We start from the raw sequence: 26,710 nt of genomic DNA, 5'->3' as shown, positions 1-26,710 counted from the left end.
TCTAGCCATAAAATAAATTAAAACGATACCTGTAAAGATCAGTTAAAGAAAAGCGTTGGTTGCAACTTCCAAAACGGGCTTTCTAGAAAGTGAGAAATATTTTGATCAGATTTTTATAATATTTAATTTCTTCAAGAAACAACTTGTTTTAAGGTAAGAAAAAAACTATTTTACATTTTCATGAGAAAATTTACATGAGAGCTTTTTCATAATTTCTAATAGCGCTTATTGTATCTTTTGGAATAAATTAAAGAGAAGTTGAACGTGGATGTGCTTAGCGGTGTTTCAAAAATGTTGTAACAACAATAGTAGTATAAATATTTATTTACCGAGTCAGTGATATATGGCGCCAAAGAGTGTGCAACTATTCCGAAAATATGAATGAAAGATACGCTCTGCGATCTGACTGGCGTGGGCAGAAGTTCTGCTGCATACTGAAGACCAACATTGGCTGCCATGTTCAGACAGAATCGCGACAATATTGACATTACTAATTTCGCGAGCACTGGGGAATAAATTAAAAAATACAAAATTAATCCTGGATACACAATACTTGATTGTAAGTTTAATTAAAAATATAGTCCGATCGAAGCTTAATCAAAATCAAATTAAAATTTCACACAAACTTTAAACTTCTATAAATCTCCAAATTCTAGAAAACCAACATATAGAAAATTATTGCTTCTAAAATGTGCACACCTCTTTCAATTTCGCCACTAAATTAATTCCTAATAATTCCTAAATTCTAGTTCCATCAAAATAATTATTTTCCAAGATTAATACCTTCGAAGTTGCCAAAATTCTTTTACATTCATCATAAACTTAATTTCAGATTTTTCTCAATAATACGTCATTATAATCGTTTTAATTTTACTTTAATAAACAGATCGATATATTTACTGGAATGCAGCATAAGTTCAGCGATACTGAGTACACAGGTCATTGCCATCGTGAGAAATCCGCAGAGTCTACGACCCCATCGGTCGAGCAACAGGGCGAGTAATAACCCAGCTGGAAGTTCTGTGGCACAGGCGATCGAGAACGACACGAACACCGAGCTCTGGATAAGTTTTAATGAATACACGTGACCGTCGAACGGGATCAGGGTGAAACACCTACAAGATTGTATCGGTTATTTATGAAGGTTTTCTCGCAACATGAACTCGTATCTTATACTTGCCAGAATGCAACTAGAAGAATAGTGTTTCTCGCCAACCGTGGCGTTCTGAACAGATCGAGCAGCGTCGCTGATTCTTGAATTTTGTCCGGTGCCTCCATGTTACTCTGCAAGAATTTATTTCGAGAATAATTAACGAAAGATATAATACGAGTCGTGCCTTTAGCCCTTACACAGTTCAAAATTCATAACACACTGAAAAGAAATTTTATTTTCATTTTATTCGTCATTAATAGATAGCACGAACAGTGGCACTTTGCATTCTGTTTTATGGAATTAGTCGGCATGGCTTTTGATATCGAGATTTATTAATATAATGGGTGGTTGGTTGATTAAATACTTTTCTGATCCGAAATACAGTCGGGAACAAAACTAAGTGGATTAGTGGAGAAAATGTAAAAATTCATTTCAATCATTTGCTGAACTATCCGCATATTATTAGAAGGAAATATAATAAATAAAACTCAAGTATATGAGGCTGATACTAATTTGATTATACTTTCTTCACATCTATTTCCATTAACTATAGCAGCTTATTTTTATCCCCGATTGTACTTGTAAATTGTAAATATTTTATAATTTCTATATAAATTCCCAGATTTACTTCAAATTTTGTACGAGATCGATATAATACCACAATGGAATCGCGACAGTCAAGTTTCATTTCATATTTCATTTTTCATCGCGTTTCATTTTTAAAACCTGTCTATGCATGTTAAAATACATTCGCGAGTCTGTGTGTTTTCGACGTGAATCAAATATATCTGTCAGCACAGATTCAAGTACTGTACCGTATGATTTTGCGTAAGCTTTCTAGAATTCTATTTGATCGAACTTACGACGAATATATCGCAAATACGCGAGTCTGGATTTCTGCGATTGATCCTAGCTATTCTCCGTAGTTTCTCAACAACCTTGTCCATCATCCCGTTGGAAACGTACCAGCTTGAACAGAGCAAATACGAGTGATATGGATCGATAAGTAAATTTGCATAAATCTCAAAGCGCAAGTTGAGAATTCGAATAATCGAACGATTAGGAGTTTACTTACCGGGCGCTCTCGGGAAGAATCCACGGTGTGATAGCGACAGATAACAGCGGTATGGCAGTAACGTAAGTAAAATATCTCCAGTTCGCGATATAATAGGCTATCCATGGTAAAATTGTACTGGCCACTGCGAAGTATACGCCAAAGGCGATATTCACGACCAACGTTCGTTTCGAAACAGCCATATATTCGAGCACTGCGGGATAATTGATCGTCGATGACTCTCGGAATAACTGATTATTATATCAAGATACTTAGCGACGATTATTCTTTATGTTGCAGTAATAGAACATGGAAGATTTATCGAGTGAAACCGGTTATTATTAATATGGAGCAATTGATGACGAGCCGAATGAACGATACCATCAACATAATTGTAGGATAATTGTAAGATTATAAATATAATTCCGATTTTAAATTAATCCGTTTACTCTGCAAACGTGAATGTTCCGAGTTTGAGCTGGTCCGTATAACAAAAAGCGCTACATAATGCACGTGTTTTGCTTCTAACGTATTTAAACGAATTACGTGTTGAAAATTTTGTGATAATTTTCATTTCGAACGAATATACAGAGTGGTTGGTAACTGGTGGTACAAGCGGAAAGGGGGTGATTCTACGCGAAAAAAGAAGTCGAAAATATAGAATAAAAATTTTTCGTTCGAGGCTTTGTTTTCGAGAAAATCGACTTTGAATTATCGCTCGATACGCGTGCACTTTATCGCGTCTCGTTATAACGGATCTCACTGTAGATCGTTGTCTCGATGGAAGAATTAAAAAAAAAATTTGTATTCTATATTTTCGACTTCTTTCCGCTTGTACTACCAGTTACCAACCACCTTGTATAACTCGATTTAAGAATATCAAGATATAACTGTAGTATCGTGGACGAAAGGCCTGGGAAATATCGGACGAACTATGAACAATGTCGCGAGAGCCGAGGCACCGTCGGGCCCATCAATGTGTCATCGGTCTTTTCAAGTGCATAGTTTCGCGGAAAAGACCTACGTGACCCTGGCTACGAGCGTCTGCAGAACACGTGTGCGGTGGGCCTAGGAAAAGGACAACAGAATGCGACAACGGCCAGCTTCGAGTGTCATGCCAGGACTTGGCATGAGTTGAAGAGGGGGCTAGTGAAAGAATTTTCGAGGAAAGTCAACAGTAGGCAAGTACATCAGAAACTTGAAGAAACAAAAAAGGAGAGTGATGAAGCATGTTTGGCTTACATGTATCGCATGCTCGAAATAGCCAACCATGTGGACATGGAGGAGGAAGCAAAGGTGGAATACATAGTGGATGGAATAATAGACGACGAGAACAATAAGGCTGTATTGTACGGCGCTACGTCAGTCAAAGAGTTGAGGAAGAGGCTAGTGATGTACGAAGAGCAGAAGAGTCGTAGAGCAAAGTCGATTGTGAAGTCGGCTAAAACCCAGAAGAACGGGAAGCCCAGTCAATCTGTAGATGCAATGAAGAAAAGAAGATGCTTCATTTGCGGTAGTGAGGATCATCTAAGTGTTAAGTGTCCGGAGAGGGGAGAAGGTGTTAGGTGTTTCAAGTTCAGCGGATTTGGACATATTGCAGCGAGGTGTACGGCACAACCGAAAGAGACTTGCGTAGTGTCAAGATCCGAAAAGGGGAAGTATGTGAAGGAAGTGGCGATAGATGAATGCAGGTTTGTGGCACTAGTGGACACGGGTAGTGATCTCACGTTCATTCGATCAGACGAGTATGCGAGGTTAGGGTCGCCACCGCTAGGTAAATGCAAGCTTAAGTTCGACGGTGTTGGTTCCGCTGGCAATGAGACCTGGGGTGAATTCACTAAGGTAATGACGGTTGATGGGTGTAAACTGCCAATCACTTTGCACGTTGTCTCAAACAAAATATTGACGAAGCACGGCCTGTTGTTAGGCACTGTTTTTCTGGATCAGGTAGAGTTACGGGTTAAACGAGGCGAAGTGACTTTCTTGCGGCTTGACGAACAGACTAACAAAGACGTGTCGGATGTGTTTAGAGTTAACGTGGTAGAACAGACCGACGAAACAGACCTAACACACGTACAGGAACCGCATTATCGTGAAGCGATTCGAGATATCGTTAGGGGGTATAGGCCGGAGAAGAAGCGAGACGTCGGAATAACCGCAAAAGTAGTTTTGGAAAGCGACAAGCCGGTAGCGCGAAGACCGCGAAGACTGGCGCCGTCGGAAAGAAAGGAAGAAGATGATTTGATGGAAGCGTGGGCAAACGAGGGTGTCATCAAATCGTCAGACTCGGAGTATGCGAGTCCGATAGGTGTAATTAGAAAGAAAGATTTGTGTGTGCGTGTGGCTAGATGGGCCTTGTTACTAGGCGAGTTTAAGTATCAGGCGTGTCATCGGCCGGGGAAAAGTATGCAGTATGTAGATGCTCCGAGTAGGAACCCCCTGCCGAGCACTATGTATGTAACGGAGAGTGAAGACGGGCTGATTGCACGGTTGAGAAGGGCACAGAACAAGGACTTTGAAGTCCGTAGGATTTTGGACGCCGCAACGTGCAGTCAGGCCGATGGGCAGGTAGTAAGAAACAATATTTTGTATAAGGAGTGTGAGGACGATGTGCTAATAGTAGTATCGAAGGCGATGCGGGCTCAGGTAGTCAGGCAAGCGCACGAGCGTGGGCATTTCGAGGTTACCAAAACAGAAGCTATGGTCAAGAAGGACTTCTGGTTCAAGGGGTTACGCGAAAAGGTCGAACACGTGGTATCCAACTGCCTTGACTGTAGCCTAACCCAACGAAACATAGGTAAGCTAGAAGGGAACCTGCGAAATTACAAGAAAAGAAGAAAGCGTGCGAAGCAGTACCGAAGGAAGGACCCACACACACCTCGATTTTATGAAACCTTGGGTCATAAACGCCGAAAGTGACGCATCTGATGACAGCGAGATAGAAGGCAACATCTGAGGGCAGATGTTATTGCAGGATGGCCGAATGTAGTATCGCGGACGAAAGGCCTGGGAAATATCGGACGAACTATGAACAATGTCGCGAGAGCCGAGGCACCGTCGGGCCCATCAATGTGTCATCGGTCTTTTCAAGTGCATGGTTTCGCGGAAAAGACCTACGTGACCCTGGCTACGAGCGTCTGCAGAACACGTGTGCGGTGGGCCTAGGAAAAGGACAACAGAATGCGACAACGGCCAGAGTGTTAGTCGAGAAGCAGAGCGCGAGTCGAGAAACAGGGTGCGAGTCGAGAAACAGAGTGCGAGTCGAGCGGAGACGGAGGTTGCGAGTGGCGTTGCCGAGAGAGTGTGGATTGCGCTGTGTTCTGTATGTTTGGTGTGAATAGTTCAAGTTAAGCCACAATCGTCTTTTCTGTCTGATTAACATCTCTATATTGTCCACTTTTTGTAAACATATTACATCACGATATTACATTTATGATGTTATTATTTTACTAGTATAACGATTATTGCACTATATTCTATAAGATGGAGCTTTTGTACGAACAATTTCAGGAACTTTTATAACAAAGGAAAGTACTAATTTTTAACATTAACTACCCACGACAATTTACGACAATTATTTTAACCTACGTTCTTACTCTAATTTTTATTCGCTCGCCTAATGATTGAATTTTTAATCAATCATTGTTGATGAAAAATTGCGATGATAATTGCATTGCGGATCTTTATGCAAATGCATATTTTCGTGGATACAATAATACAATTGAAAGATTTGATACAATCGAAAGGACTTGGGCAAAAGTATGTTTCTATCCATTAAATATCATCGATAGTGCTGTACTTTTGGATATTTTACAAAATTTTGCGTCATACGCATTCTATAAATTTTCGTATCTTCGAATCACCCATAATTGCATAAAAATCCGCTGTTTTGTGATAATGAATATTAATGACGGTGGAATTTAAGATCCCTGGATTCAGTAACTTGTCTTACTCTAATACATGTATTGCACGTTTTTGGAAGACTAAAGATTCTTTGCTCGAGATCAACGCGACAAATATTGTACTTCGTGGTGAACGTTTCGCTACAGCCTTTCGACCTCTGTGATCGAGTTTTCGCTTTTCCTCGATTTTATACTCGATCTCCGTAGCATGCTACTCCTTAAAGGTTCACCGCGAAGCGACGCTCTCATCGAATTCCTCGCACTGCATCTAGAAAATGATCGGAACATGGCGACCGGTGGTGTCTCCTCGTCCTCGCGTTTCCTGTCAAAACATTGCGTTTAAAAATATTGAATCCAATCGCTTAAAGATTTGAATAACTTCCCAACTCGATCCTTCTCTTCTGTTCAAAAGATTTAAAAAGCATTTGAAGAAAGAAGATAGTCCAGTTTTCTTTTGAGAGATTTAACAGATTTTAAGAAGAAAGTAATACGAAAGCATACGAAGATGTAGATCTAACAGAATGCTTGAGAATCTTGAACTTCGAGCTTGAAGATCTGTGAATATCTTTGAAAAAAGGAGACCGAAAGTTCCTTTATGTGATTTTACCTTCCGATACAAGGTACATCCCATATCTTCTGATCTTTTCCAAAATCCTCGCTGTCCTGCAGCGTCTGCGGAAGATCCTTATTCAATGTTTCCGGCAAAAAGAGAGTCAGAAGACCGCCCATAATTCCGAGTGTGCCCAGCACAAGAAGAGGTTGGAACGAGGACACAACATTGAGATAGACTACGAAGGGTGCGAGGATACTAGCAACGTATCCCATTATATGTATCAAAGCTACACCCTGAGCTCTAACCACAGTTGGTAATACTTCAGCCGCATATTGGAGACCGATATTGTATGAAATGTTTATCCAAAATCTACCGAGAATTGCCAGAGAAGCTGTATATATACCTGAAGAAAAAATTTTAGCATTAGTTTTTAATTCTAATTTTTCATGAAATAATTTTAGAAAATTTTAAGGAATAAAAAGGGAAGAAATTATTTTATCTGTCTGTAATTTGTCTGGTTGTCTGCAATAGTTGATACAAGCATTTGCTAAGCTTAATATAAGCGTGCTTAGCTCTAAGCTAAGCATAAGCAATAAGCTTCTTATCTATAAAACGTTAATCTAGCCAATTTGAATCTAAGGGATTGTATTATGGATTACGGCTACTGAAAGCCATATAGCACTGCTGGAGCACTGAAGCCCATCATTTTGAGGACTATTGCCAACGCCCTTTGATATATGCGGAAATACGAAGCGATCTTATGATCAAAGCAGTAGAAGGGGAAATAAAATATCTATACAACGGATACATGATAGGGCTTGGAAACTATTCTAGCAATGTAGCAAATAATCTACAAGCATTTGCATGTTATAAATATTCCAAAATATACATTTTCTTCCTTTCAAAAAGCACAATGTTATACGAATGAAAAATATTCGTCTGATTAAGTCAGAATTATCGACTTAGGTTGTTTAGAAGATTGATCAGTAATATAGAAGGGTGAATATATAAAAACGAAATGTACGAACTATTGGAAACGGCAGAAGCCCAGATGCTGAAGATACCAGAAATGACGAGGGAACCACACGCCAGCCATCTTCTGCCCCATCGATCAAGAACGAGCGTGAGGAACGTGTCAGCAGGCAGCTCGGTTGCTGCAGCAATCGTGAACGTAACAAACACGTCCAGGCCTAAATTATCGACGTTTCGTACGTGACCATCGAACACCAAAGAAATCGCCATCCTATATTTCGTAAAACAATTTCATATGATAAAGAAATGCACGCTATCATATTTCATGTGAGAAGCAAATTCCTTGCTTCAGAAATGAAGTATTTTTAGACAAAAGATATAAAACTGTTCGTGAGATTTTTACAAGATACAATTCCGATTTTACGTCAATCTATTTGATATCTGTTTAATAGCGATACGAACCAAATAACAATAAATAGAATCGTGATATTCCGTAGTCGTGGCGTTCTAAATAGATCCAACACGGAGTACGTTTTGTCTGCTTCCTCCTCTTTGCAGATTCTGGCACAGGTTTCCTGTTATTAGCAAATTTTTAACTAGTTAATGTCGTTTGTCTGTTTTTCTTACAAATTTATGTGAATCTGTTATGTGTACAAAGATTACGATAAAATCCGGAAGAAAGTTTATGTTATATTTGTATGAGACGATCCTTTCGAAATAGTTTACTTGGACGTTCGCAAATTTTTTCATTTTACTTTATAAAACATCAAACCTCTGAAAGTCGATTATCTCCTTATATCGTACATTAATGTTAATATTGTCATGATCTATTCATAGACTGAGCAGTTTCCAAATGTTTAATCTATTTGTATAAAAATTTTCAAAGATAAAAACAATATACAAATTCAATAAATAACATTACAGAAATAGACAATAACAGACAACAACAGAAATTGACAGCAATTTATCGCTGGCAATTTAGGTGATGAATAAGATATAAAATTACTAGGTTGTAAACAAATTTTCATTACGTAAAAGACCCAATTAGACTTCTATTCAAAGAAAATGATTATATGATATGCTTAAAGGCATATAAATTGGTATTTATAGAACGCACATAAAGCAGGAAAGATCATAAAAGTAGAAAATACGGAAAAGATTGCGGTAATCGGTTTATTTACCCGGAATCGTCTATAGATGTCATCGGGCACCTTGGTGCCGTTGATTCGCTCGAATTTACCAAGGATTTTAATGGCCCTGTCTATCTGACCTTGGCTGACCAGCCATCGAGCGCTTTCCGGTATCAACCATGGCGTACCTACAGCTAGAACAAGAGGAACTGAGGTGACAATACAGGTCATCCTCCAGTCGGCCAAATAATAGGCGATTCAGGGTAGAATGCAAGTTGCAAATGTGAAGAATATTGCGATCGACATATTCGCCACGAATGTCCTCCACTTTGGTCCAACGTATTCTAATACTGGAATAAAAAACATAATATTTAGAAGAATCATCTGTGAAAGAAATATTCTGTGAATAAAGAATGGAACAATATATTAGGTTGTCGCAGAAATTTCTTTCGTCTCGTAAGGAGATAATAGACGCATACTATTTTTTGTTTTATATTATTTTATTGAATTATATTCATTGGGACAAAATAGATCACACGTAATTCAATAAAATAATATAAAACGAAAGAAACTTTTGGGGCAACTTAACGCAATATGAAGAAGAAAAATTTGAGTTACAAATATATAAAAAGTAGATATACAATATATAGATTAATTTAACAAACGTGTTTAGTTCTACGATTAAATCGTGTTTAGATCTAATAACAAGGACTTTAATAATTTCCCGATGATTGTTCGAGCCCATTTAAATTTCCGTAAGTGTTTCGATACTTATCGACAAGAATACGTTTCTATTTACGAATCATACAGGGTGGTTGGTAACTGGTGGTACACGCGGAAAGGTGATGATTCTACGTGAAAAAAGAAGTCGAAAATATAGAATAAAAATTTTTCGTTTGAGGCTTTGTTTTCGAGAAAATCGACTTTGAATTTTCGCTCGGTACGCGTGCACTTTATCACGTCTCGTTATAACGGATCTCACTGTAGATCGTTGTCTCAATTGACGTTATTTTTAAAATTTTTTAAATTTTTAAATTTTTAAATTTTTAAATTTTTAAATTTTTATTCTATATTTTCGACTTCTTTTTTCGCGTAGAATCACCCCCTTTCCGCTTGTACCGCCAATTACCAATCACCCTGTATTTCTTAAGGATACAAAAGGTAGAATCACGCGTAACTAGCAATATCATAAATTAACTGTGAATAAACGGATCGTTAGAGTCAAAGGATCATTTACATAATTCAAACACGAGCGTGTGTTACCTTGTTAAGCTATTTGTGGTAGATATTGAAAGATCGATAAGCCTGAGATACATATTTATGTCGAAACGAACATTCTCTACGGAAAGTCGAGTCTAATTCGATGAAAACAATTGACTTCCTGAACGAACATATCGATATATATCCACAGTGCAATGACAAGTAAATATTACTCTATTTTCGTACAAGAAAACAGATTAAAACGATGAGAAGTTATCTTGAACAATTGAACTGACCTTCGCGATGAATGAATCTCGCAATTTCACGAATACGTAGACGAAATTAATGTCTGGTGCGTATACGTCCAATAAATTAGAAACGCAAGGTTGTAACTCTTTAATCGCATAACAGGACAAGATGCGATAAACACGTGGAAATATATCATAGTGAACAACATCTATTTGTAGTTGCCGTAAAATAGGGAGTAATTGCTCTTAATGAAGCAACCGTGTTAGCCACTTAATAGTGGCTTGCTTCTAATCCGGAATCACCTTCAATTAGTTGTAACTAGTGGCTTCCTGATAATTACCGCTCAGTGGTTGTTTCTTTTTTTTTTTTTTTGCTTTATTATAATTGCGATGCTCGAACCATGTTTACCATGGAACTCGCTTCCTTATTTAAGATCACTTTGTACCATTGATTTTTACTTTTCATGCTTCATAATGAACCAATTTATAATTCATAATAAACCAAAATGACGAACGTTCGTTTAAATCACGAGTTTCAGATATTTCTATTCTCTAAAATTACCTGAATTAATTTTTATTAAATAAAATAGCTATAGGATAATTCCACAAATCAGATATTTTGAGCAAATATCTCGGAATTTCCTGTTTAATTCGCCGTAAATTTTCCCAATACGCTCTGGACCTCCTACATATATATAACGTGTCTATACATAACTGTTAATTCATCATTTTCTCGTAATCCTAACAAACAATGCTTAAAAACTTTAACTACATTTTGGATTATTATCTCGCACGAATAAATTTTAAGCTATTAATCGCTTTCCTGAAAATCTGGGTTGGTTATCAGCTTCGGTACGAGACCATCGAGTAACTCCGGTACGCATGAACGGAAATAATCTCCCAGTTATATCCAAATGTTTAATAATTTTCTACATAGAAATTTAATGAAAAACAAGAATAGAAGAACCTCGCATTACAAAAATCAACTTCCATGAAATCTAAATATTATTTATGCTGTCTGTAATTTTCAACATCTTCTTTCGCAAATCATCATCACCATCATCATCATCACCATTGCGACAGCCATTCTAAAATATATGTATCATTAATTTAATAGAAAATAAGAGTAGAAGAACCTCACGTTATAAAAATCAACATTCATAAAACCAACAAAATATCGTTTTTTAAATATATGTATCATTCAGTTTGTATTGCCTTTACAACGCGTAGATAGGGCGAGGAGATCTCTTCTGAAGACGAGATATTATTCTCATAGAAAGGATACAGAAAGGAGAAGAAGACGTAAAGAAGCTTCTCTGAGACCACTCGTTTCATCACTTCGCCTCTCAAGGTTTACTGCCTTTAACATTACATTATTCGCGCAGAAAAAGTATTCGCTTTTCTCCCAGCTGTTTCCGTCACCCTGTTATTTCATATCGTGTTACCGTTCGATCAAAAGCGACAACTCATTTATTGTAAACGAAGATTCCGTGCGGCACAGTTAGCAAAGATAAATTACAGACGATCGTATTAATAATAATAATCTGACCGATATCTCGCAATGCGACCAATCGATAAACGCGAGCACCGTCCAACGCAAGGACGTTGTTAACGTTTCGAAACTGATTAACGTTCGTTCTCTTCTTTCTTTTCTTTCGTTTCTTCCTTCTCGCCTGTTGGCTCGTAAAAGTATCTTAGCATTTATAGACATTTTTTATTTATTTATATTTATTATATATGATGGTATCATAATTAGTACAACAAAGTATTATTACGTTTCTGTTATATATTCATGAATATATTGGAATTTCATTAGGATCGTAATAAAGTCATATAATAATTATATCGAATATGACGTCAGAATTATAAATACGGTTATTATAATGCAGAGTTTCAATTAAGTAAATTTAAAAATCTATATACAAGATACAAAATTATTTAGCGTAATTATATATTTCACAGTAATTACAAAAATATTTAATTATAAAAATAGTCAAACATTTATTATATTAATAAATCCCGATATTTGATAACCATTTATTACATGTTTAAGATAACTATTTATGCTGTATATTTGTACTAAATAAATGTTTGCATTAAATATCTCGTAACTTCTATGTGCATCTTCAGAAATGCTTCAAACTTTACCAATATAATCATTACAATGCTAATGAAATTTCAGAATGTTTTATATAACACATATTCTACATACATATAATTTTTCTGTGGCAAATATGTAAATGCTTTTATAAACTACTAGGTTTATACGCTTTGCAGTCTCATATTTTCCTCCCACTGTTAGCATTATCTGCAGTTTGTATGTGAGTTGTATGAAGTTGATCGAATTCTACGCTTTCAACGAGCTGGTCGAGTGAGGTTCTGCTTGAATAAGTTATAAATCCTGGCAGGAAGAAAGGCACGTGTTATTGATATCGACTGGTTAGCTGGAATGTTGAATAGGAATTTAAAGAACCAACTCAAACTTTATCGATAATAAAATATGGAAAATATGACTGCAAATAATACGTGAAAAATAATGGAAATATTCTATAGGATATTTGAATGTTTATTAGAGAATTTTAATAATAATATGGAACATAAAGAAGAAAGAAATTCGATGATACTAAATAATGATGATACTGAAAATTTCAGTGATTTTTATTAATATAAAATTAACATTAATATAAATAAAAACAAAATCTATTATAAATGATATAGACGAACTTTTTAACTAAATATCGTTAGAAAGAAAAGTGACACAGGTATACATACGAAACAATACAAAAAATTCGCATCTATCTAGAGAAATTTGTTATGAATTTCAAAGTCTGTATAAATACGTATATTAATACATAAATCTTCTAAAGCTCTAAAGTTTTAATGTTTAAAAAAAAGTACAAAAATATTTCTATTAAAATATATATGATATTTTCCACGGTATTTTCTACGCAGTTTCTACAATTAAGGATTTCCTCGTTCCCATCGATTTTCCTCTAGTTGTGAGACCCTCGGATAATCACGTCCCTTTCATTTTATCTTCGCTACGCTCGATTATAAATACGGAACTGAATATAGAATTATTTGCAAATCAATGAATCCGATGATGTAATTTGTTACGCGCTCGAAACGAATTAGTATCACTTATCTTAGTTTCAATCAATATCTCACTTTCTCAAGTCATTGATTAAAATACGATTTACACTCGTACAGATTGAGCCTTCTCTCTCAATATTTCCGTCGAATATTCGTGATCAATCGTTTAATCGACCTTGATAATTAGAATAGAAATAAGAAAATTCGAACGCCAAATCATTAACGAACCAGCCACTTGCTCACGAATCTCGTCAACTTGGCCTTGTTTTGTCGAACAAATTGTAAATTTTTCCAACCTCGGCTTGAGTCATCGATTCAGGGTTAATGCACGTCACCTGAGTTTCTTTGGTCTCGATTTTCACAATTGGAATGCTTTCTGCAGGACAAACTTGCTATTCGATCAAGAAAACTCGTTTCAATGACTCGTCTGATGAACTTTCAATCAGCGTTCTTACGTTTCAACAGAGTCTCTTCAAAAGTTTCAATCAGGGTCTTAACGCTGTACTTTCAGGGTATAAAATATCTTTCAAGACAGAGACTAGTCTAGATTTTCTCTTCAGTATATTGATATTAGAACAATAACTGGAAAATATATTTCTACAGTATTATAATTGAAATTTTTTCATGTAGAGTTATAATAAAATTTTGTATTATAAATTGCCTGTATTATGGATATCAGACAATGAATTCAGCATGAATTATATCGATCTTATATTAAACAATTTATTAGAATTTTCAATGGAATATTTAAAATGTTACTTGATTGTTTTATATTATTATGTGATATTTTTACGAATTTTAAATAAGTTTGCTAGAAGAAGATGTTCATTTTAATTAAAACCATATACATGTATGTATGTATATATATACATAGATTTATAGTTGTGGAAGCGTTCGTTGTAGAACCATTCATTCGTTACCTTCGCTTTCCGTTGGGAAGTGAAAATTTATGAAAACCCTGGTATGCTATAGTTGTCCAGAAATGAAAAGCAATTTTGAACAACTAATCCTTTGTAATCAGAATATTGTCTCGTTAAAAGAGAAAACAAAATTAATACATAACTGATCGCGAAAACATAATTGATCGCGAGTATAGAGGGAAAATATTAGTATAGAAAATGATTGCGAACTAACTACCTTTAAATATTATAAATATTCAATGGTATATATAAATCCAAATATCTTAAAGTTTCATATTTTTATCTTGCATGAAATTTTTATAAAACAGGAAAATTAATTTTTCTCTGTCTCTCTCCCTCTCTTTGATATAAACGCCGCAGTTAAAAAATAAATATGTATGACCTCATGTATATTCATATGTATTTAAGCATCTTTCTTCGTAACTTTGAATGGTTTTCAATTTCATTTAAATTGTTGCATGGCAACGTGAGTTCTGTTGCAAAATTCATATACTTGTAGAAACGTCAGTCGTAAATCAAGCATAACAACAGTTTTACAGTATGTTGTAGAGATTACTTTGTTATTTAAACTTAGAGATCTTTCTGCTTACAGTAATTACAAAAAGTAACTGTACACCATCGTATTTAGAACAGCATTTATATATATACCGATTAATTAAGACTAAGTCTTAAGATAAGACTGATTAAAATATTAGCTTTCGTATCATTTGTAATACTTTCATACATGCTTATAAATAATTAATGCTATCAAAATGAAACGTAAAAACTGATTTAAAAAAAAGGAAGAGAGACGCTTCATTGGGAAATAAGGATACATACGTACAAGTACTTTTTGTAGCCACTGTGTGGCTTTCAAACTCAATTCCAGGGCAAAAAAGAAATTATTGAAAAACGGTTACCTAATATGTACATCATAGTGAAGCAATTATCAAAGGCGAATCCAACGAAAAAACGACACAAAGTGAACTGCCAGAAGCTACCCGTGAACGCAGTAGCCACCCCAGCGAGAAATCCCATTAAATTAGCTCCGAGCAAAGCTGGTATTCTTCCATATTGATCAGCAACCCATCCAAAAATTAATCCTCCGAAGATAGCGCCGATGAAGAAGATACTTTGAGCTATGGTTGGCAGTGCATCATACTGACAAACCCATCCCAGCTGCAACAGAAAACTACAGTCGAATGATTTACTTCTGATCACGATCAGCATCACGGGAATCTTATAGCAATTTCAACGCCTCGATTAAACGAATTTTCGATCAAAGTTTCGAAATTCCTAATGAAGCGCGCCTCTGTCCTTTTTCCTTTCCCTTTGAGGAAAAAAGAAGGAGAAGCTTAAGACCCTGCGCGTTCTCGCGTCCTTCTTCTGGATGCTTCCTACCCCTCGATGAATAATTCTCCTCCTGACGAGCGACGCAAAGTTCATGGAAATCCACTGGAGCAAAAAGTCTTGCAATTTATGTCGAACAAATCTGTGTGTTCGCGCTGTTGCTCGTTATAACGTTTTATTAAAGTTTCTTTTCAATCCGGTATTTTCATTTTCAGTTTCATTTTCAGATTGTATTTTATTTGGCAATGTAACGCTTGAATTTAGAATGTACTCTGTAATTTCACTACATGCACTAATTATTACTGCAATATGTACTAGTAATTCTGTTACGTACTATAATTTTCCTCTGTGGAAATCGACATTGTTAATTTTCCCACTCCTGAACTGTCGATCTTTCCACAAACGTTTATTCGACCCTTTTCATCGTTCTTCTTTCTTTCCAAAAATTGTACACTACGCTTATTTTTTATCGAAATAGATCATGCAAATAATCGAATACGACATACACAGTATAAAGGGATTGATTGATAGGAACAGATAAAATATTCAAAAAGCAGGAAATTACAAGTCGAACATTTTCTGTCACCTCGGATGCCACAGACGCATAAGGGACGGTGGTATAATTAAATTCCCATCCTTGTTGGCAATCTTTCGTTGGCCACGATGGGTCCGGTACGTGGCTTCCATTTAGCAAAATTTCCGTGTAATTTACATCGTACATGCTGCATCTCGAGTAACCTTCGCGGTTGACTGGTATCGCCAGCGACAGCCTGAAACGAAGGAAAAGATAACGTAGATTGGTTCACGGTCTTCGATGCCGATGGACGTTCCGACAAGCGAGTAATTAACGTTCTATTTGAAACTCGACAAAAAACATTGGGAATCTCGAGTATTTGTTGAGCTAATAATATTGATTGTTAGTCGAGTCTGATAAAACGTATTTGATTGGAATTTCATTTAAAGCGAAGAAAGTTATTTTCAATTGTAGCTGGATGTACGTTAATTGCTGTTTTCCTGTCTTTACAAATTACTCATTCCTTTGTTTCATCAGCCTTTTCGATTATTATTGTCTCGTATTATTATTGTCGAGTATTGTCTCGTGGTTATTATCTCAACGCTTTTATCGTGTCAATTTATTGCGTTGTGTTCATACGGGTTTGTAGAATATATAATAAACAATGCAATGAGAAATGAAAATGAGAAAATTTTGAAGAATTATTAAATTAGGTAAATTGAAGGGAAAGAAGTTCTGTGAAGGAACCGGGTTGGATCTAAACAGATAATAAAGAAAGATGATCCAAGATTTGCGACCTCCGACGTATGTCGAAAACACTTACTCATTAATAACGAATGTCATTAAGATAATTCAGTGACGGTAATTGCGTCTGTTATTCTGATAAATGTTACATAACGAGATAGGAAGTCGATGTCATGATGACTGGCGCTGTCTGAATCAAATCAACCCTATTCACAACCAGATAATACCGTCAAACGATGTTTACATTATTATAATATGAAATCCAATTTGAAGGCTTCGTGAATTTCTATTATCCTTCAATGAAATTATGAAATAATGGCGCAATTTAATGATAAAGATTATTATTATTTCATTAGGCTTGCTGTATAATTTGCTAGATTGTCTTCAACCAGATAAATATATCAATAATTTTGGCAATGGCTATCATCACATACTTTATCGAAAGAGAGAACATTGGTTCTCTTTGATTTTCGATCGTTGAATCGTCGAAAGAAAACTTCGCGGCTCAGAGAAAGTTCTCCTACAAACACGTACATAGCATAAAAATCGGTAACACGCTGAAGTTCTACAGGAAAAAAATCAAAAAGACTTGCTGAGCAAGGCAAGAACTTTCCAATAGAAGGTGAGCATAATAATAAATAACACTTGCACGGATGCTTGCGGAGGAGTCGTTGACTATATTAAACTAATACTAATTATGAAACAATGTAACAGTAACGGTACTAGTCGTAATTAACATACTATCGTTAACATTATCGTGATATCGAAATTTCTTCCCACAAGATCACCGATTAATTGCATCGATTTGCGAAATTCTTAGTGTTCGATGATTATCATAGTCGAGGAAAGGTATTTACAAGATATTAACATCCGCATCTAATCACATCTCGTAGCATCGCGACTTATCACGCGTATCGCCTAACCTTTACATGAATATTGAACGAACGAACACTTCGAACGCATTATGCAAGTGTACGTTACGTTTTTCATTCGCCGGTAAAAGCTTTCAAAAACGAGTTAATGAGCGAATGATACGTGGCATGCGCGAAAGAAACGAATGCTTGCCCATAGAATAGCTGAAAATGATTCGAAAAGTATATTAGCAAAATAACAATAGATTCAGATGATAACTGACCAGTCGACCAGGATTAGTCACAGCCTTTTAACAATTCTATCGATTTTTTGCTACTATTATACTTATTTACTCCAAAGCTAAGATCCTACCTAGGCTAAACTAAACGTTAACTATGACTCACAGTTGGAAAATGCACTTATCTTATACGTAATCATTTATCAATTACTGAGTTCGTTAAGTTCTATTTTTGTTTGCTGAAAGGAAAAAATCTTCCATTAATTAATCATCGCTATATCGTTGTTTGCTATTGTCTTTCGTCTGATCGACAATCATTTACCCATTCCATCGTTGTAGAACTCTTCATTTCGGGTTCCTATAATCTGGTATTTAATATCATCGAATTTATTTTGAAGCACGTGCACGTGCCAAAAAATTAGGTCACGGAAGTTTTATGCATTTCTGTGAAATCTGAAAGGGCAAAATTGCAAAGTACACGTGTGACACGTGGAAATATATAAAACATCGGAAAGTAGCACGCTTTGTAACGTTTAATCGAGGTAAAACAATTTTTTATCCAGCTTCTAGTTTTTTCTTTCGCTTCCTTTATATTCTGAAAAATATGCGTAAAAATCCGCAGGCTACGTATTATGACGTAAACGGAATGGAACGAATCAATAATAGAATAAATTAAATAATATTAATATTAAAATATTAAATAATATTAATATTAATATAAAAATTATAATAATAATAATCGATAATAAAAGAAATTAAGGACAATGGAACACATATTCGATTTATACTAAATATCCGCGGCTGTCCTGATATTTATTGCCAGTCGCGTACATACGTTCAAGTTATAATTTCTAATACCATTAGAAAGTTAGGAGAATTTTAATCGAGAACGAGCTCTATACCCTTTGAACGTAATTTGTTCGTCACTTAATCGCTGCACGCGGTAAACACTAACGAGCAGCTTTTAAACAAAAGTATTTGTACGTTATGGTCAACAACGGGGTGACTAGTTATTAGCGCGTTCTCCTGTTTCATTGAAATTTTAATTGCATCAACGTAGTACGTTCTATGGTCGACGTCTTAACATAATTGTACGGATCGAATGTCTTTACGTAAAACTGTCCCGTGCATGTTGACGATTCGCGGCCAATCAACGATATCAGGCCGAATGTTACGTGCTCAACGCTATTTTTTCGCGTTCACGCTCTTATTGTTTGCGCGAAGGTTCAACGCGTTCGCGCGGCGTACGCGATAATACGCGCTCCGGGAATTTTATCCAAGGAGCATTGTGCGAGCGCAACACGTTGCGACACCACATCCTTTGCCTCTCTCGAAACGTCTTAATAACGAATTATGGTGCAATCGAACCATGCGCGTATAGCAAAAAGCAATCGTTTCTAGCCGTTCACTTTGAACACCGCGAAGGTTAATTTGGCAACTACATATATATCCATGTATTGTGTTTCTAACGATTGCCAAATGCTATTTTCATGCATATAGTGATGCCATCCTTTTGTTACGAAGGCTTAGCATCAGAGAAATTTTCGGCTTATTACGCATATTGAAAATGTAACGTAAGATTCATCTTTTTTTTCAGCAAATATGCAGAGATACGCACAGGTGCGTTTGAGTATTAGAGCACCTACTGGTTACATTTATTGGAACGCTCTAGGATTTTACGGATTTTACGCTGTAAAACATACGACGTGAATGAAAGTTCGGATTTATAATAAAATAAGCAGAAGATACAATCGGAAAAAGGATCTCAGCAAGACGATAGTATTAGGACAGCGTTAGGAAACGGTAGGCCAAGAAAAGCCGGTCGAAAGATGATTCGTAGAACTAAAGGAAAGTGTTGAGATATTGATCCGTTTCATAGCGCCGATGCGAGCGAAAAGCGAACTAAAAATTGCGCGTTTAAGCACTAAAATGTCTATATACTATCACGAAACTACGAAATATTACTAATCTTCTATTTACAACGAAGCTCGTAAGTCTCGTGACCAATTTACACGAAAAAAGATCGAGTTAGGGACACGATAACGCGTTAATGAAACTTCTAATCTCTAAATCTCTAGAGAGAAATCCTTAAAAGCTGTAGATCCTTAATAAACAATTTACCGATTACGACGATAAGTCCCCTGATGCTCGTAACCAATTTTACACAGAAAACGGATCACTAAAGTTGCAAGACTTTCGAGTTGGAGGGAATGACGCGTTAACGAGAGTGTCGCGACGTATAATGTTTACAACGTTTGCGTGGAAATTAACACGATCAGGAATAAGCTGGATCGTTGTCACCGTTTACGATCGTGTTTCCGAGATGAAAGAAACAGCTACTATTATGCAATCGATCGTTTCGAACTAGTAAACGGCGTAGCGAAATAAAACTCGGTGTAAGTCTTAACATACGTTCACTAGCAGGAACGTGTTTTATTGAAACTTTTACGACTCGCTACCGGCTGCTCCAGCCGTTGCATTATTTGAATAACATCGAAGGTTGTTGACCTAGCAACCGAACGAAGGTGCGATCCAATTGGATGTGGATGTAATTACACCTTGAAATACCTTTCGTCATCGAGCATTTCCAATTCCCCGCCGAGTGTCCTCCATTTTTGCGCTTAGTCTTTACGCTCGATATCGTCGCGATTTGCAAGCACTCGCTAGCAACAGAATGTGCGATCGTCGTCGCGCGTCGCCGTTTCGACAGAATTAACGTCGTTGGAATCTCACAACGATTGAGAATTTACGATTTACTTCGCGCGAAAACCACGATGAACGAGTTATGTCTCGTTCGGGCTAATTTCTTTGAAGTAGTCAATGTGTCGATTTTTAATTTATGCTTCAAATATGTAATATCGGAAAATAAGGATAGAAATTTTTTTCCGATTACTTACAATTTATTAATATTAAATTGAATATACAAATATAAATTGGACAGAGAACGATATTTATTTAACGGAAACTAAATGCAATACTCGTATCTATATCAAATAACTTTACAGTTATTTGATCACTCTCGTCACAGCGAATCTAACACACACACACTCTCTCTCTCTAACAACTCTATCAATTCTCACGACTCTACTCTTCGACGACTCGAAACCTCTAACGACTCTACTCTTCGACGACTCAATTAGCTCTGATCTTCGCCAATACTCTCCTGCTCGGTCGTGCTCGCTCTTGCTCTCGTCCTCTCACACACACACACACGCACACTTTTCGGCTCACATACTCTGGCCTCTCGATTGCCACTCCTTGAAATGTGGAACCGTACTTCTGTTTTGACGCTGCTTATCTTTTCTCGCGTCACTGTTACTAGGCGCTCTTGGATGTAAACAAACCACGAAAGACGACGTACACGGTGTATTCTAATTTCAGCCGATCTGCAATCAAAGCTATTCTACGATATTACAAATATTAAGAATCGAAGATCCAGTGTGGAGAATTTGAAGGGTTGACTCTGAGATTTGAGAGTAATTTCAGAGAATAGAAGCTTAATTCCTGCGATTACTTCCTTCACATACTTCCCCTTTTCGGATCTTGACACTACGCAAGTCTCTTTCGGTCGTGCCGTACACCTCGCTGCAATATGTCCAAATCCGCTGCACTCGGAACACCTAACACCTTCTCCCCCCTCCGGACACTTAACACTTAGATGATCCTCACTACCGCAAATGAAGCATCGTTTCTTCATTGCATCTACAGATTGACTGGGCTTCCCGTTCTTCTGGGTTTTAGCCGGCTTCACAATCGACTTTGCTCTGCGACTCTTCTGCTCTTCGTACATCACTAACCTCTTCCTCAACTCTTTGATTGACGTAGCACCGTACAATATAGCCTTATTGTTCTCGTCGTCTATTATTCCATCCACTATGTATTCCACCTTTGCTTCCTCCTCTATGTCCACATGGCTGGCTATTTCGAGCATGCGGTACATGTAAGCTAAACATGCTTCATCACTCTCCTTTTTTGTTTCTTCAAGTTTCTGATGTACTTGCCTACAGTTGACTTTCCTCGAAAATTCTTTCACTAGCCCCCTCTTCAACTCATGCCAAGTCCTGGCATGACACACGAAGCTCGCAAATATTTTCGCTGATCCCTTCAGCAGCTTCCTGGCGTAGACTGCCTTCTGCCCATCCGACCACATGCACGTATCAGCGACTTCCTCGAACGACTCGAACCATCGTTCGACATTTTCACCTTTGTCGCCACTAAACGACTCTAATGCATCTTCGACGTCTCCAAAACTCAGTGTCGAACCAACACATGCCCTTCGACAATATTCATCACGGTCCTGATACACCCTTCGCGTATCTCTCTTGTATCCTCTTGCGTTTTTCTTGTCATCTTCATCCTCACTTTCGTCGTCGCTTTCTTCTTCCGACGATATGTCGTTACCAACCATGGCCGCTTGTAGCCGTGCGCGTAACTCTACTTTTCTTCCCGTCGTTTTTAAACCCAAACTAGCGAGGCGCTCCTTCAACTCCTTCGTATTCATTTTCTCAACATCTTCATCTTCGTTACAATCACGCTCAGCTCTCTGTACGTTTCCTAAATCTCGTTGACCGGTTAGCTCTTCACCGCCCGTCGATCCCTTAGGATACGATTGTCCAGCCCTACACGCCCGATTCAGCCTTGCAATCAGCACTGACCTCGCACCCGATATAGGGAGGTTCATTCGCGCGAGCTTACTCCTCAGCTCCTCCAGCGTCGAACCCTCTTCACCCGACAATCGTTCGTCCCCAACGTTTGCCATTTTTCACACTACACAAACTTAAACAGTCAACGATATCGTCTTTTACCGCACCGCGTACCGGTAAATTCACAACTAGCTCGAATAGCTCTGTTAAACCGTTTCGTTCTCTGTCTTGTCCAATCCCGGACGAGCCCCCAAAAATATGTAATATCGTGATATAATGTATTTACAAGGAATGGACAATAGAGATGTTAATCAGACAGAAAAAGACGATTGTTGTTCAACCTGAACTATTCACGCCAAACGTACAGAAAACAGCGCAACTAAATAACTAGATAGCGACTCGACTTTTACCAAAACGCAATCAACACTCTCTCGGCAACGCCACTCGCAAACTCTGTCTCCGCTCAACTCGCACTCGGCTCCTCGACTCACACTCTGTTTCTCGACTCACACTCTGGCCGTTGTCGCATTCTATTGCCTTTTTCCTAGGCCCACCGCACACGTGTTCTGCAGACGCTCGTAGCCAGGGTCACGTAGGTCTTTTCCACGAAACTATGCACTTGAAAAAACCGATGACACATTGATGGGCCCGACGGCGCCTCGGCTCTCGCGACATTGTTCATAGTTCGCCCGATATTTCTTAGGCCTTTCGTCCACGATACTACATATATATATACTGGTGTACTGGTCATCTTTTTTCCACACGTTTTTAGCTTTTTAGCTGTTTGTGTATGGGCGCCTAATCAGCCAATCAGAAATAGCCGGTATTCTATGAATCCTTCTCTTCAATGCTCGAAGAGCTGGATATTTATCCAAAGCTGATGCCCCAAACATATACTCGAAATTTTCAAGGGCCGCTGCAAACACGAAGTCCGCCCATGTCGTCTGAAAAAAGGTTTGTATACATTTATTTTGTACCTCCTCTATTAAACAATTTTTTTAATTTACCTTGAAAAATGTGAAAAATCGAACTCTTAACTAAAGATCACTAGCTTTTTAGGAAGAATTTGGATTTTTATTTTATTGTCAGAATTTAATGGATAATTTTAGAAACTTCAACCTTTGGAGGTATTTGTTAATTAAAAATGACAAAACTGGTATTATGTAAAAAAGAGCAATGTGTATCCTGAATCAATGTCGAATGGAAATTAGACAGTTCTATAAAAATAATCCTTCTCACGATTCCACAACTTCATAGCTTAATTAAATACAATTCTTCGGCGATATAATTACAAATACATTTACAGGAATTGTGTAATATGATAAATATCTCGTTAAAGAAATTGAAATCGTAAATTCCGCGGATAACCAGCGTTTATCATATAGAGACAGGGATCTGCAAAGAATAAAAGTTGTAGAACGTTGAAAGGCGTTGAGAGAAACGTGATGTTATCCCGTTATTCGTTAACGCAACGCAGTTAAAAAAAAATCCCGTAGGAAGATTACGATAATAGATAACCTGAGTCGAGTGTTTGTCGGGGGATCTAAAAGATTCTTTCGAGTTGAGCGTCTGAGATTGCAGAGAAGAAAATTTGGAAGCCATCGAATTCGTGATGTCGATAGAAATCTTCAGTTGGAATCGTTGTATCATAACGTAGTCTGCTTATTGTCGATAGGACTTTACTAAACTAAAAGTGACTACTAAAAGTTTCTATCCTCTAAATTCTATCTACGATTCTATAATCTAAAAACTGACTTTTGCAAACAAACTGTAACATTCGCTTAACGGAAAGACATACGTATCTTGTTTGTACTCGTCTTTTCACAATGAATTCTTGAACGTCTGTCTCTGTGGTGAGACAAATGCAAAGTCATCTCATCAGTTACTCACCTTGCTTCAAATCTCCAAGAGTATCGACGAGCACGTCGCATATCATCGCATCCCATTCGTTCCTTCCCATTAGATCGTACTTCTTCGCCAAGTATCGCGCCACAGCGTTACTCTGCGCTACCGGTTTCCCGTCTATCTCCAGCACAGGCAGCATTTTATAAGGCATTGCTAAGAACAAACATGGCTCATATGAACACTGTGTAGAGGGAAACGATCGATAGGAAATCACAACACAGCTTCCGAGGCCGTTGCGTTCTTGTGAATAGATGAATCGAAATCATTTCGGTTTTAATCAACATGGCCTAGTAAAGAAATACAGAAATGTCTTCTTTCTCCTTTTTTTCTTTTCTTACGATTACGATGGACAGGGTATCGCGTGTTTTTGACTGTTGGGAAGAATCTAAAGTTTTTAAAATCAAGGATAAAAGATCGAGTATAAAATTTGTAATTCTCACGGAAAGGAACGAATCTGTCTGATGCGGTGTACTGAATGTACGAGGAACGATCAGTATCGTTTTGCGGGAAGACCTTATGCAATGATAGTGGACTTACAACTGCGAATAAAAAATTCACGTCGCATAATACCAGACACGGAAAAAATATTAGAAAATGTACACGGTTCTTGTAATGAAAATTGAAATGCAAGGAATATAAATCGAATGTCTCTTGCGAACGTAATTTTGTGTTTTACACCGACAGGATTGATTTACAGACTTACGTTGATTTTTGGTTTCTCTATCTGCAAGCGACATATAAGATTATATCGAAGACTATGCTGCGTAAAACTTTTATTATACTATTTACGATAGAAATGTCGCAACGGAAGATCGAATTTTATGTCTGCTTTGTTCTTTCGGCTTTTTAGCTGTGTTCTTGTTCATTTCCGAACTGATTTCAATTTTTTATCCTTTTTTTCCGACAAGTCCTAAAAAGTTTTTAAATTAACGAGAAACGTAGAAGTATTTTTGTATTCCTATTTTAAGTCACCTATTTACGGTTTTCTCAAAATATTCGAAATGCTTCGATTCATTGAAAACAATAAAGATTGCAACACAAAAATTCGAGAATCGTAAGTGAATTAAGTTGGTATTCGATAAACACGATATTACGGAAGCAAAACTTAATGAAAAGTTCGACTTTATTCCGTATGAAATTTTACTTTAAGTAAGTTTAGCCTGCACGTGAAACGAAAGTTTTATATACAGAAAAGTTTGAGTAAATGGTAGATACCTGAGAGTTGAACGATGAAAGTAAAAATCGATTCTTCACGCTTACAATCCTTGTATTCAGGCCAGAGTTCTTCGGGGATCCTCTCGTCGGTATACTCGATGCCAGTATATGCAAATATGTACCGTATATGTTCGGCACGACCACGGGCATTGAAGTAGATTAGTTTGTAGGTAGGTTCGTCGCTCATTTTCCTTGCTCTGTCAACTTATCGAGAAAAATGATACAATTAACTCGTGTAATTAACAGACTGTGTGCGTGTTTGTGTGTATAGAGAACAATTTATTTATAGATGGAATAATTCGTATGATACGCAAAATAAATCATTTAGAAGGCTGGAGTATGTGTTTTTGAAACAATTAATTATGTCGAAAAATATTTCAAACGAGATATAATTATGAAAAAAATAATAATTAAATGTATGTAAATGTATGTAATAATAGTTAAATGTATGTAAATGTAATAATCAAATGTAATTAGTTGTGAAAAAAATAATAATAAAAAATAAATAAATGTAAAAAAAGAATTAAATGTAATTAGTTTCTTTTTACGCACGCGATATTATTGGCGATATATGAAGGTCAACTTTATTTTTTTAAATAGATATATTTATACGTATATTTATAGATATAAATACATATATTATATAGATATAATAGTATATATAATATATATAATAATATATATGTCGAGTCTGAATCTCCGAGTCCGAGCTCGAGGCGCCCTCCCGGGGAGGGCTCGCGGGAGGTAGCGGTTCTGCGTTGAAGTTCTTCATCGTCCGGTCGCGCGTGGGGTACCTTTATTGTCGATAGTTACACTAGTGACGAGGGCCTCAGGCTTGATAACGAATCCGTGACCAACAGGAGGACAGGTTCCCTTGCTCTAACTCACACGTGCACCACTCCCTGCTCGTAAGGCACTCGACTTCCTTCACCGATCAGCTCTCTAGCAAGACAGCTCGTCATCCCAACGACGCCACCGAAACAAGACTCCGGTCGAGTGTCTCAGTACACACGATCCTCCGATCGACGTACGATTGCTATCGGTT

At 37.1% G+C, this 26,710-nt stretch overlaps 4 protein-coding genes across 5 annotated transcripts; 1 reads left to right on the top strand and 3 right to left on the bottom strand.

The window, feature by feature from the left end:
- Positions 1-215: 215 nt before the first annotated feature.
- On the bottom strand, positions 216-2,473 carry LOC117162554 (solute carrier family 22 member 3-like). The gene is made up of 5 exons (XM_033344412.2): positions 2,229-2,473; positions 2,017-2,122; positions 1,181-1,284; positions 901-1,115; positions 216-505 (listed from the first exon to the last, which is right to left on the bottom strand). The coding sequence occupies exons 1-5, from the start codon at positions 2,408-2,410 to the stop codon at positions 216-218; spliced, it is 897 nt and encodes a 298-aa protein (XP_033200303.2). The 5' UTR covers positions 2,411-2,473.
- On the top strand, positions 2,153-7,906 carry LOC143304653 (uncharacterized). Of its 2 annotated transcripts, none has more exons than XM_076627153.1 (2): positions 2,153-2,290; positions 2,508-7,906. In XM_076627153.1, exon 2 carries the CDS (start codon positions 3,450-3,452, stop codon positions 5,124-5,126), a length of 1,677 nt encoding a protein of 558 aa, XP_076483268.1. In that variant the 5' UTR covers positions 2,153-2,290; positions 2,508-3,449; the 3' UTR covers positions 5,127-7,906. The 2 variants fall into 2 exon arrangements, with proteins under 2 accessions (XP_076483268.1, XP_076483269.1); XM_076627154.1 differs by having other exon boundaries at positions 2,200-2,290; positions 2,514-7,906.
- LOC117163163 (organic cation transporter 1-like) lies at positions 6,123-7,337 on the bottom strand. The gene is made up of 3 exons (XM_076627135.1): positions 7,322-7,337; positions 6,717-7,065; positions 6,123-6,431 (listed from the first exon to the last, which is right to left on the bottom strand). The coding sequence occupies exons 1-3, from the start codon at positions 7,335-7,337 to the stop codon at positions 6,251-6,253; spliced, it is 546 nt and encodes a 181-aa protein (XP_076483250.1). The 3' UTR covers positions 6,123-6,250.
- A 12,874-nt stretch (positions 7,907-20,780) lies between the features above and the next one.
- Positions 20,781-26,115, bottom strand: LOC143304645 (uncharacterized). The gene is made up of 2 exons (XM_076627148.1): positions 24,436-26,115; positions 20,781-23,489 (listed from the first exon to the last, which is right to left on the bottom strand). The coding sequence occupies exon 2, from the start codon at positions 22,659-22,661 to the stop codon at positions 21,306-21,308; it is 1,356 nt and encodes a 451-aa protein (XP_076483263.1). The 5' UTR covers positions 22,662-23,489; positions 24,436-26,115; the 3' UTR covers positions 20,781-21,305.
- Between the last annotated feature and the right edge of the window lie 595 nt (positions 26,116-26,710).

Source organism: Bombus vancouverensis, unplaced genomic scaffold (assembly GCF_051014615.1).
Source record: "Bombus vancouverensis nearcticus unplaced genomic scaffold, iyBomVanc1_principal scaffold0045, whole genome shotgun sequence".
Taxonomy (NCBI): domain Eukaryota; kingdom Metazoa; phylum Arthropoda; class Insecta; order Hymenoptera; family Apidae; genus Bombus; species Bombus vancouverensis.
Note: the sequence above shows the minus strand (reverse complement) of the source record. Positions and strands in the feature narration are given on the sequence as shown.